Source organism: Lontra canadensis, unplaced genomic scaffold (assembly GCF_010015895.1).
Source record: "Lontra canadensis isolate GAN:19392208 unplaced genomic scaffold, GSC_riverotter_1.0 scaffold8, whole genome shotgun sequence".
Lineage (NCBI taxonomy): Eukaryota > Metazoa > Chordata > Mammalia > Carnivora > Mustelidae > Lontra > Lontra canadensis.
Window position 1 is genome coordinate 5106230 of NW_022631002.1, and position 17844 is coordinate 5124073.

At 48.6% G+C, this 17844-nt stretch overlaps 1 protein-coding gene across 2 annotated transcripts in view; it reads right to left on the reverse strand.

Annotated features, from left to right (window-relative positions):
• CDH13 (cadherin 13) overlaps positions 1-17844 on the reverse strand; it is a 975207-nt gene that overhangs the window by 448519 nt on the left and 508844 nt on the right. For both annotated transcript variants that reach the window (XM_032853867.1, XM_032853868.1), the window contains exon 5: positions 8771-8923. In XM_032853867.1, coding sequence (XP_032709758.1) covers positions 8771-8923 — 153 coding nt within the window. The remainder of the gene's footprint in view (positions 1-8770; positions 8924-17844) is intronic.

The window sequence follows — 17844 nt, forward strand, 5'->3', positions numbered from 1 at the left end:
GTGCGGAGTCGGTGGGGGCAGGGGGGACATAATCACCCTGCTGATTATGGCTGTGTGGTTGAAAAGCCCTGCTATCAAGGGTACCGGGAGGTTAGGACAGCATTCCTGCCCTCAGACCTCCCATCAGACCTGCCCACGAATGGCATCTCCCACCCTGGCCCCACCGGAGCCACACGGTGTCTCCTATCCTTCTCTGTATGTTTCATCTGCTCCGTTTCAGTTCCCTGCGCTTACAACCACCTGACATGTTCCGTACTCAGTAATTTCCGTTTATCGCCAGAGTTTCGTAGAGCAGGACCTTGGCGGTTTATTTACAGTTCTGTCCCCGGCACCTCGAAAGGGCGGCTGGCCCGGCTGATCAGGCATCCTGCAAACGTGGGCTGAGTCAGTCTTTTGGGCCATCTAGGTCCTGCCTGATGGGGCTGCCAGGTATGTGCCCACCTTGAGACGGACACATCATTTTGGGGGTCCCAAGTTGTCTTTCCAGAGGCACCGCCCCACTTCCCTCCACCTCTCTTGGCCAGAACAGAAGGTCCAGGGGCAAAAGCGTGTGCTCCTCCTTGCCCCCGTTTACCCCTGGATTCTGTGCCCAGATCCTCTCCATTTCGGGTGGCCCCAGTTAAATGGTCAGCAGCGGGCCGGCCCGAACTGAGGCGGGTCATGGGTAACCTGGAGGTTGCCCGCTCCCTGGCGCCTGACGAGGACATGACTCATATTTGTAGAAATCTCCCCTCATGGGAACACCCAGCTTTCAGCCCGCTCAAGGGGAACTCAGTCCCTATGATGATCTTAATCCCCAAGTATTTCCTGGGGTGTCCAAAGCTGGTTTCACAAGGGCTCCTGATTAATGTCGTATTCTCCTTCCCCTTCATTCTTCCCGGGGAGTGGGACCCTTGGGGGCCCTTCAGCATGGTCGTCCACGCACTAACGGCCAACACCTCCCCCACCAATGCGTGGGCCCCGGTCCCGGGGGTGGTTGTGGGGAAGGCAGTCTTCTAAATGATATTTGTCACTTGGCTTCATAGCCATAGTGCTTGAACCTAGAATTTTACCCTGTCTTTTGTAACTGGTTTAATTAGCTTCTGGGTCCTCACCTCCAATTTTGCCCAGTATCTCATTAAAAAAAAAAAAAAAATTCCCATCATTTCCTTCCCTCTAACCCAAGAGTGTCAAGCTTAACTTTAAGGGGCTGGAGAAAAAGCTCGGCTTGTTCTGATATTCCCGTTTGGGCTTCTTTCTTCCCTGTCCATGCCGCTGAACAAACTCCTTCCCTCCCTGGCTCATTTGTACCAAATGGGGAAAAAAAAGAAAAAAAAACCCCAAAAAACAAAACAAACTTCATGCCTGTCAATGACTGCAGAGAGTGGGGGACTGAGTGGGGGCAGCTAGCAAGGATGTCTCATCTGCGTCCGCAGGATCCGGTCCCAGAGCAGCTCCCCTCCCTGCCCACTACTGAGCCATCACGAAACGCAATGGATTTTTGAGCACTCAGAGTCCGAGCTGTCGGACAGTTATTTAACTCTCTTATTTGTAAACCGAGCGGTTCGGAGTAATCCGGTCTGAAGGCTCTTGCTGTCGTGATGTACCGTGATTCCTCGTTTGTGACGAACACAAGGAAAGGGGGCCACGCTGAGCAGACTCGGCCGTCGTTAGACGCTCGGACAGAGGGGGGACGCGGTGTGGTCACATGTGTAGCGTCCCCTGAGCGTGTGCGGGTGCAGCCTGTGGGCCAGGCGAGCGGAGGACCGGGCCGAGGGGCGTCAAGTTCACCCCACCCTCCAAGACGCAAGTTGCACTTCTTCTAGGAGTTTGTGCAAACGAGGTCTAGGAAAGCGCATCCCCACAGCCCTGAGTGAGGAAGCATTTTTTCTTAGTGGACCAGAGAAACAGTCAGCCAGGAGCACCCCGACTCAGGCACGCTGCGGGCTCGGCGAGGTCTCTGTCTCAGCTTCGCCAGCTGCGCCCGGCAGATAAGGCCGGCTTGGACCGACGTGCTCGGAAACGTGAAAGAGCCAGACGGAGGTGCTTGGGGGCACTGGGGTGCGGAGAGGCCGCGACCAAATCCTGAATTATTATTTTTTTTTCCGAAACGTAGTCACAAGACAACCTGCTCATTTGTTTATCCGATTCTGTTTCTCTGCATTTCAGTTTTTTTTTTTTTAAGATTTTATTTATTTGACAGAGAGAGATCACAAGTAGGCAGAGAGGCAGGCAGAGAGAGAGAGAGAGAGAGAGAGAGAGAGGAGGAAGCAGGCTCCCTGCCAAGCAGAGAGCCCGATGCGGGACTCGATCCCAGGACCCTGAGATCATGACCTGAGCTGAAGGCAGAGGCTTAACCCACTGAGCCACCCAGGCGCCCCTGCATTTCAGTTTTTTAAATGCCTGTGTCCAAAGAGATGCCGGGAAGTAGTTAGCTTCTCTGTTTGCTCAGAGCCAAGCTGCTGACTGAGGGAAGGGAGGGAGGCCCTTGGTTTCCTGCTTTTTCGTGTTAGAAACTCCTCCGTGCGCTATCGCACTTGAGTCACGACAAGGCCATCTGGTTGGGGTGATTATCCTCAACGGTGTGAGTAAACCAGGGTACAGATGGGATAGAAGAATCCAGTGGTTCCCCAATGTGGCTTCTCAATGGAAACACCTGGAAGTTTTATAAAAGTACGGACGCTTGGTCCCGCTCCAAGACACGCCGGCGTAATCGGTTTGGAGAGCAGCTTGGCCATCAGGAGCTTTAAAATCTCCCCAGATGCTTTTAACGTGCAGCAAAGTTTGAGAACCACAAATAAGTCACTCGAGGCTTACGGATGTCATAAGACAGAGAAGCCCGTTCCGCTGACCCCAGGGCCGGCTGCCTCCTATCGGGAGTCATCGTCTCCTGGACCTGCTCAAATATTCTGAAGACACTTTCATCTCTGGCCTAAAAGGCCGGTTTCTGAGAAATAAGCAAACCCTCCGACACGTGCCATTGAAATCATCTCTCGTCTAAATGGGGTGGAGAAAAGAAGCCCGGGACCGATCTGCCCGGCTCCCAGGAGCCATCACCGAAACAAAAACAAGGCAGTCTTTAAGAGCATGAACTGGATTTGGAGGGCTTTCACGGGCTTGTGGACACCCAGACTGCGGGGCCGGAGACCTGGAGGCGGGCCTGAGAATGTGCATTTTTGACCAGGTCCCAGATGATGGGGCTGGCTGGGGGCCACAGCTGGAACACCGCCCATCAAAACAACTCCCTTCTACAGAGACACACACAGCGGCATGGACGCTGCTTTCAGCTCTGTTTCACCTACACGTCTGGTACGGGAGGCGATGGCTCCTGGCTTGGGGACACCCGTCAGGGGCCGTACTGAGCGCTTGTCCTGCATGTCCCACTTACAACCATGGCGCAGCCGGGGCGCGACCCTGCCATTTCTACATCCAACGTAAAGACAAGAAAGAGTTAAATAACTTGCCAAAGGTGACACCGTGAAGCGGCCGGTATTCACCCTTTGTTCATCTGTAAAGATGGCAGTTTCATATAGTTCCTCGGACAGCGGAATCAGAACTCTAACCTTATTAGGTCCGTCTGTAGAGCCTGAGCTTTTAACCCACGTTCTCGGTCCCCTCCCAGTCAAGGTTCTTTCCAAGGGCACGTGCGTCACTGACTGACAGGTCCGGCACAGTGAGAGAAGTTCGGATCAGAGGTGTGAAGCCACACAGTCTCCTAGGCACGGGCTGGTGACCTGCCTTTGGACCGCCATGCCTATCATGACCGTCTCCTCCCTGGAATAAGACGGTACCCGTGATGTGACCGACACTGTAGATGTCAGCATCACCCGGAGCCCCTTCCTAGCTTGGCAACAGTCCTTTGCATGACCCAGGTTCTCCCCTGCAGACATCCTGGCCTTAGACTTGGCAAAGGAAGAGGGACATAAGGCAGCAGTCCATGCTCAGAGAGCATGCTGTGGGAATCACTCCATTTCTGGGCAGCCCAGCAGACTTGCTACCGCCCGGTTCTGAGCACCGCGGGAGCAGGGTAGCTGAAGAGCGGGTGGCAGTCCCAGCTCCTCTCCAACACTGGCTCTCAGCCAGGTGGCATTTTCCCCCTATGGGATGATTAACACTATCAGGAGACCTTTTAGACTGTCCAGACCAGGATTGGGGGTGCTAGTAGGATCTAGTAGTTCGAGACCAGCCGTGTTTCTAAACACCCCACACTGCACAGGCCAGCCCCCATAACAAAGCATCGTCCAGCCCCAATTGTCAGCAGTGCCAAGGCTGAGGACCCTTGCTCTCCAACAGTATCATCCATGGTTGGGCATTTCCTGCAGCTCCACCGCCGGGCGTGTCCCATGTAAACCAGGTTACTGGGTCCCTTTGGCAATTACATAATCTCCCAGCACCCTTTAGTAAATCCCTTCTGTTATACACGAGTTGGGGGGATTTTGTGGACCACCTCCAGGACTCCTAAGAAAGATGGCTATGGGGGCGATTGGACCAGAGGATGAAGAAGGATCTAACTTGTCCCTACAATTGCGGGCCGGGGGAGCATTCCAAGCACAAATCCCATGAAGGGCAGTGCCGTCCTATCAGGTAATGCATGCGTGGTCCCCGTGTAACATGGACATTATAATAAACAGATTCATCAACTAAATAACTCTCCGATCTGGGCAAATCTACATGTCTCGGTTCTCTTAAAATCACTAATGTTATGATACACATATTTCCACTCGACAGCAGCATTTTTCACTTTAACATATTTTCTGCCAAATTGTCTTGGAGCTCCCTATGGGTTAGAAACAGGGCAGAGCCACAGGAGTGAAAGGGAACAAGGAGCAACCTTCTTTCTGCCAGGTGGATTCCAATTTTGTGGCGACAATCTTAACTACAAAGTCAAAATGTATCCAAGAAATTGGCTTGAAGGAGAGCAAGTTCTATCCCAGAAAATGGGAAGAAATATTCAGAAGGAGACAATGAAATCCTGCTCCGATGCTGAGGCCAAGACCACAGGTGGTTCCAGGTCCTGGTCCTGTAATCGCTCATCTTTGTGAAAACTAAATGAGGACATCATTTAGGTATTTAGCACGGAGCCTCGGCGCGTTGTAAATGTTCAATAAACATTAACAGCAACATTAATAACAATAATGCATCTTGGGAACTACCTTGGCCCTCAGCTAACACATCCATAAAGGCAAGATAATAAACCTGTTTCGTAGGTTTGCGTATCTAGTACTCTAGAGAGCTCTTGGGCACCTCACGTGTGCCCCATAAATGTTAATTCTCTCTCTTCTTGTCTCCCACCCAGCCCTGACATCCCCAGTCCCTGGTATGTCTCCCAGTGGTGGACAACAGAACCGGGTGGAGAGGTCCCGCTCAGGACACCTGCCCACCACGAAGGCCTTACTTCCAGTTTTGCCCCCTACCTCCTGTGGAACCCAGCCCAGAACGTCTACCGGCCCCCCGACCTGCCTGACAGACTCTGTCCCCCAGTCTACTCCTGTCCTGCCATATTGACAAATTCGCAGCAAGCAGATTATACTCACAGTGTGAGGGAATCATTACCACCTGCTAATATTTTTATAGAATTTCATAAACTTGGTCATTCATGAATCATTTACAGTACTTTATTCCAATGAAGAGTTCACAAATCACTCAAATGCTGGCAAAATGCATAATAATGAGTAATATTTCAGGAGGCTTTGCATTAATAGGTCAGCTTCCAATACTGCAAGAGCTAAATTATTTTATCAGGTGCCACTTTGGGTCAGAAGCTTGGGAAGCCCTTTGGGGGCTGGGGTAGGGAGAGTGGGCGGGTGGCAGTGGGTCATGGACAAAGACGGTATTTAGGAAGACATCCATCATCCAGCCAATCACACCCCCTTTCCAGTCCCAGGAAGGGGAATTCCTGGCAAGGAAGGCTGGGGACCTGCGGGACAGGTATCTGATTGTAACTGAAGGTAAAACTGGAAGGGGTGTTTCTTAGCGGTTGGAAGCTCGGGGCTTTGGAGGTGGAGCGAAGTGGTTATGGACCCCAGATTCTACACACGCCAGCTGCGAGACCTTACAAAAGTTATTTCACAGTTATTTGCTTATCTGTAAAATGGTGTTAACATCTACCTCTTAAGTCTCCTGGGTGAAAGGAGTTAAATAAGAGAGCGTGTGAGAAGTGTTTAGCGCAGTATCAGCCCCGTAGTGTTCAATAAACAGTAGCTTTAATGATGATAAAAATTCGGGGGCCCAAGGACCAATTATCCTAGGTTATTTCTTATTGTGCAAATCCCCAAGGCTTAGTTTTGAATGCTTTCCTGTTGGGCTTGGGAAGTAGCAAGTAGCAGTTGACTTGCACGTGAGGAGGGCTTAACTTTGAAGTAAACAACACCAACAATGGAGCGATTATGATGGAAATCATTCGCCCACAGGCTCTCTGCTTCTCCGAGCTTGCCGCTTGCCAGAGGGGAGCTGGTTTGCCACCAACCACCATGAACACAATGGGTCTGACTGCTGCTAGGACAGTAGGTTCTTTCTAAATAGGTGCTTGGAATGGACAGGAGTTCCGACATCCCTGCGCCCAAAGAATATTAACTAGAGTGATCCAGTAAATCCAGAAACAGGAGAACCAGACAGAGGGTGATGGGGACATTCCCCAGCAAGGACAGGAAAGAAACGGGACAAAGACTAATGGAGGAGCAAGCCAGAGGAGAAACCAGACCCCTGAGGCTAGTGGAGAGTGGCTCTGGGCCAGGCTGCTGCTGGGCTGCGGTACCCCTGTGCTGTTGTAAGCTCTTGCGTTCCCACCAGGACCAGCATCTCTCTACTGGGCACGTGCAGCCCTGTGCATGGGGCGGGGAGGTATCCCAAGCCTTATGGTGAACAAGGCTCAGGGCCCCTGCAGATCACCCATGCAGCTTAAAGGAGTTTGTTGTGAAACAAAGCCTTGGCATTGAAACAAAAGCTACATGAAGGCTGGGAACCTGGTGTGTCTGGGTTTCCCACCCAATTCCCCTAACATCTTGGAGGGAGAGCTGCCTTCTGTAGGTTCTCAGCCAAATATATGTGGGAAAAAAAAATGAATAGATTAAGTAATCAAAACGCTATGAAACTATAACATAAACTCAAGATCACCCATGGAAAGCTTGTGCTTGATCTGGGCAGGCTGGGCTGCACCCTTCCTCGCCCGTGATTAATCTCTTGTTGCTGCGGTAAGATCGCAGAACGCTCACGATGTCTCTGGCATCATTCTAAAGGCTTGACATGTGTTAACTCCTTTCATCCATCAAAATCCTGTAAGATCAGTATTATTATCCTTTCCATTTTACAGATGAGAAGTTGAGACCGACCCCTTGCCCAAGTTTCCAAAGCTGATCTGTGACATTGTAAGGGCCTATTTTGCCAGAGCAGCCCCACCCCATTGAAAGGCCATTTTGTTGTAAAACTTAAATTGACCCCGCCCCCCCCCCCCCCAGGGGAACGTGCTTAAAAGCAAGTCCTGGAAACCAGCCCTAGGTAAAAAAAGCCCAAATACAAGGGTGGGTCAGGCCAGGGGGAGGTGTTCAATCAGTGGGGGCGTGTACTGTCTCCTAGCTACCAAGGAGTATGGGCCCCGCCCTTTGCGCACCTTTTGGGCACCAATTCTGACCAAGGTGATAGATAGGCTGGTTCAAATGTCTACTAGGGTAAATTGTAATTCAGTTGGCCATGTAGCATGACTGTGCAGCTTTCTCTGTGTGTTACAATTTCATTGGCCGCCTGTGTGTGGCCTGACCCAACCACTTGGCCTTTGCTCTATAAAAGCTAGTCTGTGAACCAGTGAAGGGTCATCCTCTCTGTAAGGGGCATCCCTGACCGGTCTGTTTGATGGTCGGTTTGATTCTTGATGCTTGGCGTGAAATAAAGCTTTGCTTGACTTTCGCTTTGCATCAGTCTCCGCTCCTTTAATCACGGACCCATTATTGGGGGACCCAATATTGGGGACCCAACAACATCATCCGAAAGTAGCAAATATGGCCATGTGCAAAATTATGTTTTTAACTGCTGTGACCCTATATGGCTTCATTTTAAGGAAAAAATATGAGAAGCTCCAAGTTGCAGACCAGGCTCTATTTTACTCACTGATGAACAACTCCAAGTTGGTCAAAGCTAGCAGTTTTAGCTTTGACAGTCTTTGGAGGCGCTAATGCTATTATTCTGTTTCCTGGGTGAAAATCGTAAGATCAGAGACGGTAAGTGCATTGCCCTAGATCACACAGCTCAGTATCTTGAACTTCTCCCATGTAACTAGACCTTCGAAAGTACTTGAAATGGTTGTACAGAACTTCCTTGAAAAATTGTGCCATAATTGAACCACTAGCCCATTGCTGAATATTTAGCAAAATTGGTTCCATTTTAAGGATCCTGTCTAGCTATAACAGCATCGCACAAAAATCTAAATTCCTCCCTATCTCCTTAAGATCGATATCTAAAAGTACAATCATCCCATCCACCTGGTATTCATAATTGCATGAGTTATTGGAAAGCCAAAGCTTGCCCTCACCGTTCTGACCTCCTCTGGGATCCCCCAAGTGTCCCCCTTTCTTGGGCTCCAGTCCCCAAGTCTCACAGAGGCCTGCAGTCTCTGTTGATGAGAAAGGGGCTCCCCTGTTACCCTGTTGGGGTTCAATGCCATTTGGCTCCCAGAGAGACATGCTCAAGCTGCACAGCGCCGGGTCTACTGAAGCACGGAAATAACGAGCTCAGTGGGAAGACAAAAGTCTTGGAAGAGCTCCACGTCCGCAGCGAGGGTGGGCACTTGAGGAACACTTACTTGGTAAGTAGCGATCGCTTCTCTGTCCAAGGTCCGTGTCACGGAGACGCTACCCGTGTTCTCATTGATTCTGAAAATTCCTTTAGGCTCTTGATCCACTCCCTTTCCAGTGAGCCGGAACCTGGACCCTTCCGGCCTGTCACTATCGACTACCTGGTCAGAGAAACAGAACAACAGTTAAGACTCTGGCTGGAAAACACAGAGAAAGCACGTTTTCACCACAATTCTGTGACCAGTCCCCTAACCACAGGTGCCAACACAGAGTGGCCGGATGAAATTAACTAAAACAGCATCACCGAAAATAGCATCATTGCTTAACCCCTTTCATCCTGACATGCAAATCTTTGCAGCTTACAGCTGGGGAAGCTTACCAGCATGGGGGAAGGGGGACAGACAGGTAGGAATAGATCTAGGAGGAAAATCACTCCAGGACATTCAAGACTGGACATTTTTATTGTTACTCTTAGAAAGATTTTTTTGTTGTTGTTGTTTTTTTCCTGCAAGCAAGACCAAATAGACAATGGGAAAAAAAACGAGTGGGCAATCTTGTAATGGAAGGGCAATGAGCCAAGTTCTAACTATTTACAAGACTCAGTCATCAACAATGCCAGCTGGACCACTGCTTCTGGGTAGAAGGCATGATGTTCAGGAAGCATCTTACACAAATTTACACAGTAAAAAAAAAAAAAAAAAGAAAAAGACAAATCCTCACAACCACGCTGGTGGTATAGGGACACTATCATTCGTACTTAATGGATGAGGCCACTGAAACATGGTGCGAGGAGGCCAGGGTCACAGTGACTGAAGACATGAAGACCCGAGTCAGAACCCACCCTCTATTTCTATAGGGACATTGCTATGCAACGTTGACACTTCTCCATTTAAGATGATACCCTACAGGTTGTCAGGCTTGATCTGACAATCTGAAGAGAATTCAGATGATAAGACGGAGGAAGATAGTTCCAGGCAGGGGGCACAGCACACACACAGGCAGCAGGCAGGCAAGAGAGCACCCACACAACTCCAGAAACTGGGAGTCATATAGCATGGTTTGAGTGAGGGGCAGGGGTAATGAGAAGCCAAACTATGGTGGTTTATTTTTTCCCCCCAAACTATGCTTTTTTTTTTTTTTTTTAAATATTGTTTGACGATTCCCAGCTAAAGAGAAAACCAGTATTTGCACGCATTGGTTCTAGAGTTTGCCCAAGGATTCGTGTATATGTAATGTCCCTTTATCCTCAATATCTGTGAACGTGAATTAGATGGTCACGATTTTTTCCCCCAATGGTAACAATTTAAAGGTCACGACCACAGTAGACATTCAGGAAGAGACCTAAGTGAAAGCTGATACTGATCCAGCTGTAACCAATTTGCAAATGACCAGGGATCTATTGGAAAGAGCACTGTCACCCGTGCCTGGAGGGTGTCCAGGCGACAGCACAGGAAATGGGCTGCCTTCTGGTGCAATCAGCCTTCTTCAGAGACCATTGCTGGGGTCGCCATGCCTGCAATTCCAGCGTCTGCCACGCGGTGGCAGTGGTGCATAAGGCAGCGTGACCCCCGCCCTGGTTCCTCTGCTGTGACCAGTTGCGTCAGAGCCCCACACAGCTCCATAGAGCAATGGTGTTTCTCTTTTTTTTTTCTCTCTCCTGATTTAAAATTTTACTTAAATACATTGAGAGTTTTGATTAAACACCAATTATCTCTGTTTGCATTTTTAAGATTAACATAAAATATCATCTAAAGCAAGACTAAAAATAAAGCATGTGGTATCCTCTGATGAAAAGAGTTTTTAATCACTGCTTGACTTGATTTAATCCAACTGGCATTCTCCCCATGAACCACTCCCTCCTGCTTGGGAGCTCCACGAGGTCATCAGCCTCAGCATATTGGGATCACCCCGGGATCCCAGCGCCTGGCTTAGGGCCTGGCATATAGCAGGAACCAGTCCCAATATCTGTTTACTATATAACACCACTGTTCAGACAAACAGAGGCCCTAGTGCTAGCTGGGCTGGTGGTCAGCTCTGGGACCTGCAGTATGGTTCTTTTCCTTCGTGGCTCTCCAATCCCTCATCTGTAAAATGAGGACATCACTACTCATGTCCCAGGGTTGTTGAGGTTTTAATGAGATAGTGTGTGCAAAGCGCACTTCTTGGCACACAGAAGGGGCTCAATGAATTGTAGCTAAGGATTGCCATCCTGAGAGTAATAATCACGAGAAAAATCACACCAGCATACCTTCATGGTCATTGGGTAATACTGAGACTTGGAGGCATAAAAAAGCATCTTAACCATAATATTAAAAACGAATCCTTTCTAAGAGAACAAATTTCCCTTTAAAACACAAGACCCACAGAAATCTCTGGTTTGAGAAGAGAAATGCTCTGGAAACAGGTTTACTGTGGGAAGGGGTCACTGACCCAAATCTGCCTTCTTTGTCGCCTGTTTACCGTCCCTTCCTCCCCGCTTTTACCACTTCAGTCCAACTGTGGTTAAAACCTCTTCTTGCTCCCCAGAGCACACATAAGGTAGGCAGTTTCTCTCCAAAGGCCATATTAAGTCAGGAGACAGTGTGATGGGAAACGAACGTGGGAAATCTACATGAGCTGTGGTGTTCCCACGAGTGGACTTCAGACCCATCTGTGGACAGACACAGCTCACCGGTGAAGACCTGTCCCCGGGGGGAAAGTCTTCCGTGCTTGGATCTCGGGTCAGGACCCTTCCCGGCTCAAAAAGGGCTGGGAGTAGAGCACCCCAGACTTTCTGGAAGGCACGCAGTGGGAGACGGTCCCGCAGGCTCTGCTGGGACAAACACAGCCACCCTCCCATTTCTCTGTTTGCCCCTGTAGCACTGAATTCTGGACCCAGAAATCCCCCCGGCACCACCTTTCCTCCTCCCACCAAAGTCAAGTCTGGGTCATTTCCTTGCTCTCAGAGAGCCTGAGCCATCCCACCCCACAGAAGCTTCATGCTGCGTGACTCCTCTCTCTCAGTATTTCCATTTGTAAAGGCTTGCCTTTGGACAGATCTACTGACTCTGCCTGCTGGTCCTCAGAACCGTGTCCACTTTGAAGGAGCGCCCACAGCCACACCAAGCATGGCACCCCCAGGCTAATGAGCATGAAGGGGCCACCAGCCCAGGGACGCGTCTCAAGATGTGGTCCCCTGGACCAGCATGGGCATCGCCCTGTTAGAAATGCAAATTCTCAGCCCCCCCACCCCCAGGGCTCCTGAATCAGGAACCCTGGGGATGGGGCCTGGCGATATGGGCTTTAACAAGCCCCCTACTAATTCTGATGCACACCCCCATCTGAGGACCGCTGATTTAGGCAGCTTTCGGCGCCTTCCACACTCCTTATAACTGGCACTGGCTTCCAGGGCTACTGTTGGGAGCTTTCTGTGGACAAGAGGCAGGGTCTGTTGGCTATTCCTCTGGAGATCTATTTTAAACTATGACACTACGGGGAGCTCTTTTAAAGACGTTTTCTGGAGTATCAGTAAAGCAGAGCTGCCACTTCCCCAAGACTGACATCCCCAACGCGTTCAAACACTCCAAGGTTTGGAGAAACCTCCGAGGGGAAACACGGGGTGCGGGCTGCGTTCCCTGGAAAAGCCAGGAGTCCTGGCTGGCTTTAGATGGGGCAATCGCCCTCCATGTCTCCGGCTTCTGGCTCCCTAGGTGGGCTTCAGAGGGACCCCAGCCCACCCCAGCCTCACTGATCTGGGGAGACGGCAGGTGTGCAATGGCCACAAACCCGAGGAGGCCCTCAGCCACGCATCAGAGCTCCCCTGTGCGGGTTTTATTTCCGGACAGCTTTATCCACAGTGGTCGACTCTGAAAATTACCCTGTGCTACTCCATGCTTCTGGCCCTGGGGGTGGGGTGGGTCCTTGTGTTGTCGTTGTTTAAGGTGATGGGACTTAAGAAATCCAGGGCAGCCTTCTAGTCAGAGCAAATCCTGCCGTGAGTCTCCACTCTCCACGCAGCTGTTAACGCCCATTATCCCAAGTGCGGCTATCACAATTAGCGGCTCTTTCCTATTGGTCTTTGTTAATTCGGCACTTATTTTCACAGTGGGAATTTTTTTCCCTCCTTACTTACTTATCCTCTGAGTTTGAATGGAAAAAAACAAAACATAACATAACAAACGATGAGAATGCACTCGGCCTGGATGCCAGCAGCCTGGCCGGGCATGTGAGGAAGCCCACAGGCATCTTGCTGCGTACCTGGGTCAAGGGACTTCCCGGGTGGCCATGGGGCGGCCAGCATGCCTGCTAACCGGGTGGCCTGGCACAGCTCGGACCCGGGTCCCCTGCACCCATGGAGGGGCAAGAAACACTGAGGCAGTGATTCCTTGATCTGAATTGCAAAGGACAGTCCTGCTGCATATTTCTTATAGACTAGCAGGCCCCCCTCCTCTGAATCCCCTAAGTCCCGTTCCTGCCTCTGTCCTCTGGTTGGGTGTAGTTTTAAGGTATTTTGCCATGAATTCATACGCATTCATAGAATATACAGCAGTTTTGAATGTTTTTACATGAGTAGGATCCTTCTGTTTAAGTTATCCTACAATTTTTTTTTTCTATTCAATGTGGCTGGGATACAATTTAAAAAAAAAGTTTACATGTAAACTTTTGGGGGGAATAATTTTACATTTACCTAAAAGTTGCACAGATGGAACAGAGTTCCCATTTACCTTTTATCCAATTCCCCCAAATGTTAATGTCTTCCCCAGCGTGGTCACAGCTGCGTGACACAGGTCTGGGAACTCACCAAGCTCTAGATGTGACGCATTCTGGTTTCTCCAGTTTTCCCACTACCATCCCTCTTCTGATCCAGAATCTAGTCCAGAACCCCACGTGACCTTCAGTCAGTTTGGTTTTTAATTGTTCACTCTGGTGTCTCTGTGTGGATCAGAGTTTTCCTTCATTGTACTGATAGCAGTGTTCTCCCCCATGGAAAATGTATTCCCTATACAAATAAGACATGGAAAATGTATTCCCTATACAAATAAGACAAGTCACCAAGACGTGCACACCACGTCTAACGAAGAGCTTCTGCCCCGACCTCCTGCGTCTATGCTTGAACTCAGATCTCTACTAGAGACTCCTGCCTGTTCCTAAGGGCCTAGAACTGTACGCAGGGGAGTGACACTTGCAAACGGAGTAGGTAAATCAATGTGACAGTCACCTCCTCACCGGCCTGCAAGTGTCTGATTTCTTTTCTTCTCATCTCCTGTTCTAACTGCAACCAGAACACCCATTCTAAAATGGAAACACGAATCTCGCCCTGACAGTTCCCAGACTAGAGCTCACCATGGCTCCCTGCCATTCCCAGGGTCAAGTCTCAGGGGCCTTCCGGATGGGTCTGCACCTGATTCTACAATGCTAACTTTGGCTACAACCAACGACAGGCCTTTTGAATTTTGCTGACTTTCTTTGCACCTAGGGCAGCTGGACTCCCAGCCCCCAGCCTGTCTGCTGGAGCCCTGCTCCCCATCTTCCTGGACTCAGCACCATGGGTCGCCCACTTACTGAAGCTCCTCTTTACCTTCCCTGCCCTGCTCCATGAGGACCCGGCCTCATCCTGGGAGCCTAGCCCTGCTCACCAGCGAGGTCTCTTACAGCAAAGATAGCAGATGGCCTCTTTGTTGGTGGTGGTGACTGTCACCTGGGCTATCTATTTCTTTTTTTCTTTAAAATTTCCTGGGTCTGGAATATAGACAATACTTGATTAAAGCTTTGAGTAAAGAAGGGCAACTTTATCTGCATGTTTTTATATGATCCCAAAATGCTCATAAGCCCAAACCCACATATTAAAAATAAGGTCTGTTGTCCTAATGTTTTTAAAGAAAATGTGGTCACTTTACCTGGGCAACATCAAACCTTTTCATTTCTCTTTTTACAAATCCCAAAAGTTAACTTCCTAGGCAATGGTAATGCCTAGGAGTCATGAGGGGACTTAGAGCCCTCCCTGTCCTAATAATCTGCAAATGTCCCCTTGTATGGAAACCTTGTCTGAGTAGACATTGTGCTTGCTGGCAAAGCATTTCCAAGACCAATACACTGGGGCTCCTTCCCTGTCACAGCCAACTAAAGTGATGCTTCTAATTCTTCTCTATTTAGAAAATCGGGAGACATTTATTTTCAAAAGATAGAAGACTATATGTACACACACACACACACAATATGATCAAAAGGCTGAACAATTAAAAAATAATTCACTCCCTCCCTGCCCCTCCCCCAAAATCACCGAAGGGAAAAAGTCATGTGTGAACAGTACAGATCTTTGGAGGATGGAGGTTGGGGTATTTTTTCCTTCACCCTTAGAATATTTTTGGTAATCCCTTTTTTAAACACATGAGAGGAATTGCTGTAGCTTCATGTACACGCTGATTTTGAAGATGTTGCCTGTTCCATGCTAAATAGGAAAAAAAAAACCCACTTACTGCCTTCTACAGTTATTAGAAGGCCCTTGTTTTATCATTAGCTTGGTTCCCTAAGGTGATCTGTAAGTACTAATTAATTCCCAGCTGTGGTTTAGTCCTTGACATGCCTTTGAACTTGGCTGAGCAACGGTCTGAGCAGCTGTTAGATCCATGCCCTTCCCTCCCCCTGGTGCTGCTCAACTACCTTCAGCCACTAGGTTATAAATCAATGAGAACTAGGGAAAACCCAAGGCCAAGAGCCCCAATCCCCTGGTGCAGAAACACTGACCCAATGCCAGGGCAACCTATGGAAGGTAGATGATAGCCACAGAACCACCATATACTCTCGTGGTTCTCATTCTAGCTAGGGCGCTGCGCCCACCACCTTTGAAGGGTGCCCGTTGTGTCATGGGGGTCACTAAGGTCAAGGGCAGGGTGGTGCCCTTGAGAAGGAACACAAGATGAGTGGATGTCTGAATCCACTGTCCTTACTCATCACCTATTAGCCCCATCATCACACCAGCTTTGTCCATCTTCTTTTATAACAAAGACATTTAAGATCATGTCTAGGTTCAGCTTGTGCTGAGTTCCAGAGCATTCAGGGTCAACTGGTGGGCAACGTTTTGGCATTACTTTCTGACAGCTTATACTTTTGAGGGTATTTTTTCTAGGCTGTAGAATTTTTTTATGAGACTATTTCTTAATTTATGAGCATTTACAATAGTTTATTTATTTCCAACTTACGCAATCATGTGGGTTATGAAATTTCTACTTTTGAGGTTTTAAAAAAATTATCAGTGGCTACATATGCTATCATCTTTGCTAAATGACCACAGACACACGGAAAGAGTTAGTTTTCTATAGCACTATTCATGGTAGCCAAGATGTGTTAGCAATACAAGCGTCCAATGGTGGATGAGTGGATAAAGCAATGTGGCATAGCCATAAAATGGAGTATTACTCAGTCTTAAAAAGGAAGGGAATTCTGACACATGCTACAATACGGAAGAAACTCGAGGACATTATGCTGAGTGAAATAAACCAGTCGCAAAAAGACAAATGTTGTGTGCCTCCGCATGTCTAAATCTGTAATTGGCACAACGCGGTTCTTGCTGCAAGAACTCAGTGTATGTTTGTTAGTAATATACACCAAACTCATACCTCCATTCCCTTAGCCTCAGGGTTACCTTCTCTCCCATGACTTTTGGAAAGATGTTTCCTTCCTCTAACACCCAGTCTCCCTCCACCTCCTCTTCTTCCATTCAAAACATTTATTGACCATGTATGAGTCCTAGAGTCCTTGCCATCCTCAGGACTCACGCTTGTAGGCAGTCCCTGAAGTCTAGATTATGCAACATCACACATAGGCTGGAAGATGCTAGAGGAGATCAGTGAAAGAGGGTCATTTTTGGAACATTCAGTCATTGTGCCTTTCTTGTCTGGACCCAAAGTCCGTTCACTGCCCATTAGTATCACACTTTTGCACCCTCTATTGTCCAAGGGAATAAGCAAAACATTTTCTTTGACCTTAATTCTTGTTATGCTACTGAAAATTAAGATGGCCCCTGAAATCCCCGGTAAAAACTCTAGATCTTCTATACCTGCAGTCTATCCTATTTATGGGTGACTTACAAGCCTCAGTCACTGAGGCTGTGTTCTTCTGGCTCCCCTCCTTCCGGGCACATAGTAGGACTGTATTTCCCCAGACATTTGATGTTGATTGTGGCATTACGACTTGCTTTGGCCAATGAAGTACGAGTGAAAGTGACATGTATCACTTCAGCTAATTCTGAGCAAAAGCTTTCGGAGCTATGGTGTGCTTCTCTGTGTTCTTTTTTGCCTTCTGCATGTGACCAGCAATTGTCCAAATACTGGTGACTTCATCCACCTAGATCCCAGGGAAAGAATGGTGGTGACGAGGGGCACAGCTTCCACTTGACCCTCAAAGGACCCAGAGCTTAACTAAACCTCTGGTACTTTGATCAACTGAAACTGGGGATTGTTTATCACTACAGCAAAGCCTAACTTATCCCGACTAAAGCACAGTGTTCAGGAGAACGGGGTTGGAAGATAGGTAAGGATGTGTCTGCGTCCCAGCTCAGAGCTCAGGAGCCATGTGGACTTTTGTAAGCAAAATGGCCTCCCTGAACCTCATCCCCATCCTCTGCAAAATGGGGGCAATAATGCCCATCCTAAAAGGAATATGGTGAGTAAATGATCCGAGAGACACGCAATACTTAAATACACAGACTGTTCAATAATGCAGCTGTTCTTTTTATAGCTATTAAATGATGATGATGATGGTGAGGAGGAGGAGGAGGAAGAGGACAATGACAGAACTACTTTTTATGGAACACAAACTCTTTGCCATACTCTATTCTAAACATTCATTCTATTTAATCCTTACAACAGCTCTATGGAATAGGTACTGACATTCTTCACTTTCTAGAGGAGTAAACTGAGTCCCACGCACCTTGGCAAAGTCAAGCTAGGAAACAACTTTGGATATGAATCCATGTGTCCAGAGCCCATGGTTTTAAGCCTGAGTCCATATGGCTGACTAAGCAATGTGTGCTGGGTTGAGTGGAAGCAGCCCAGAAGCAGAATCAACAAAGGTTCAGAGCCTGGCACTGCTGACAACGCTCCAG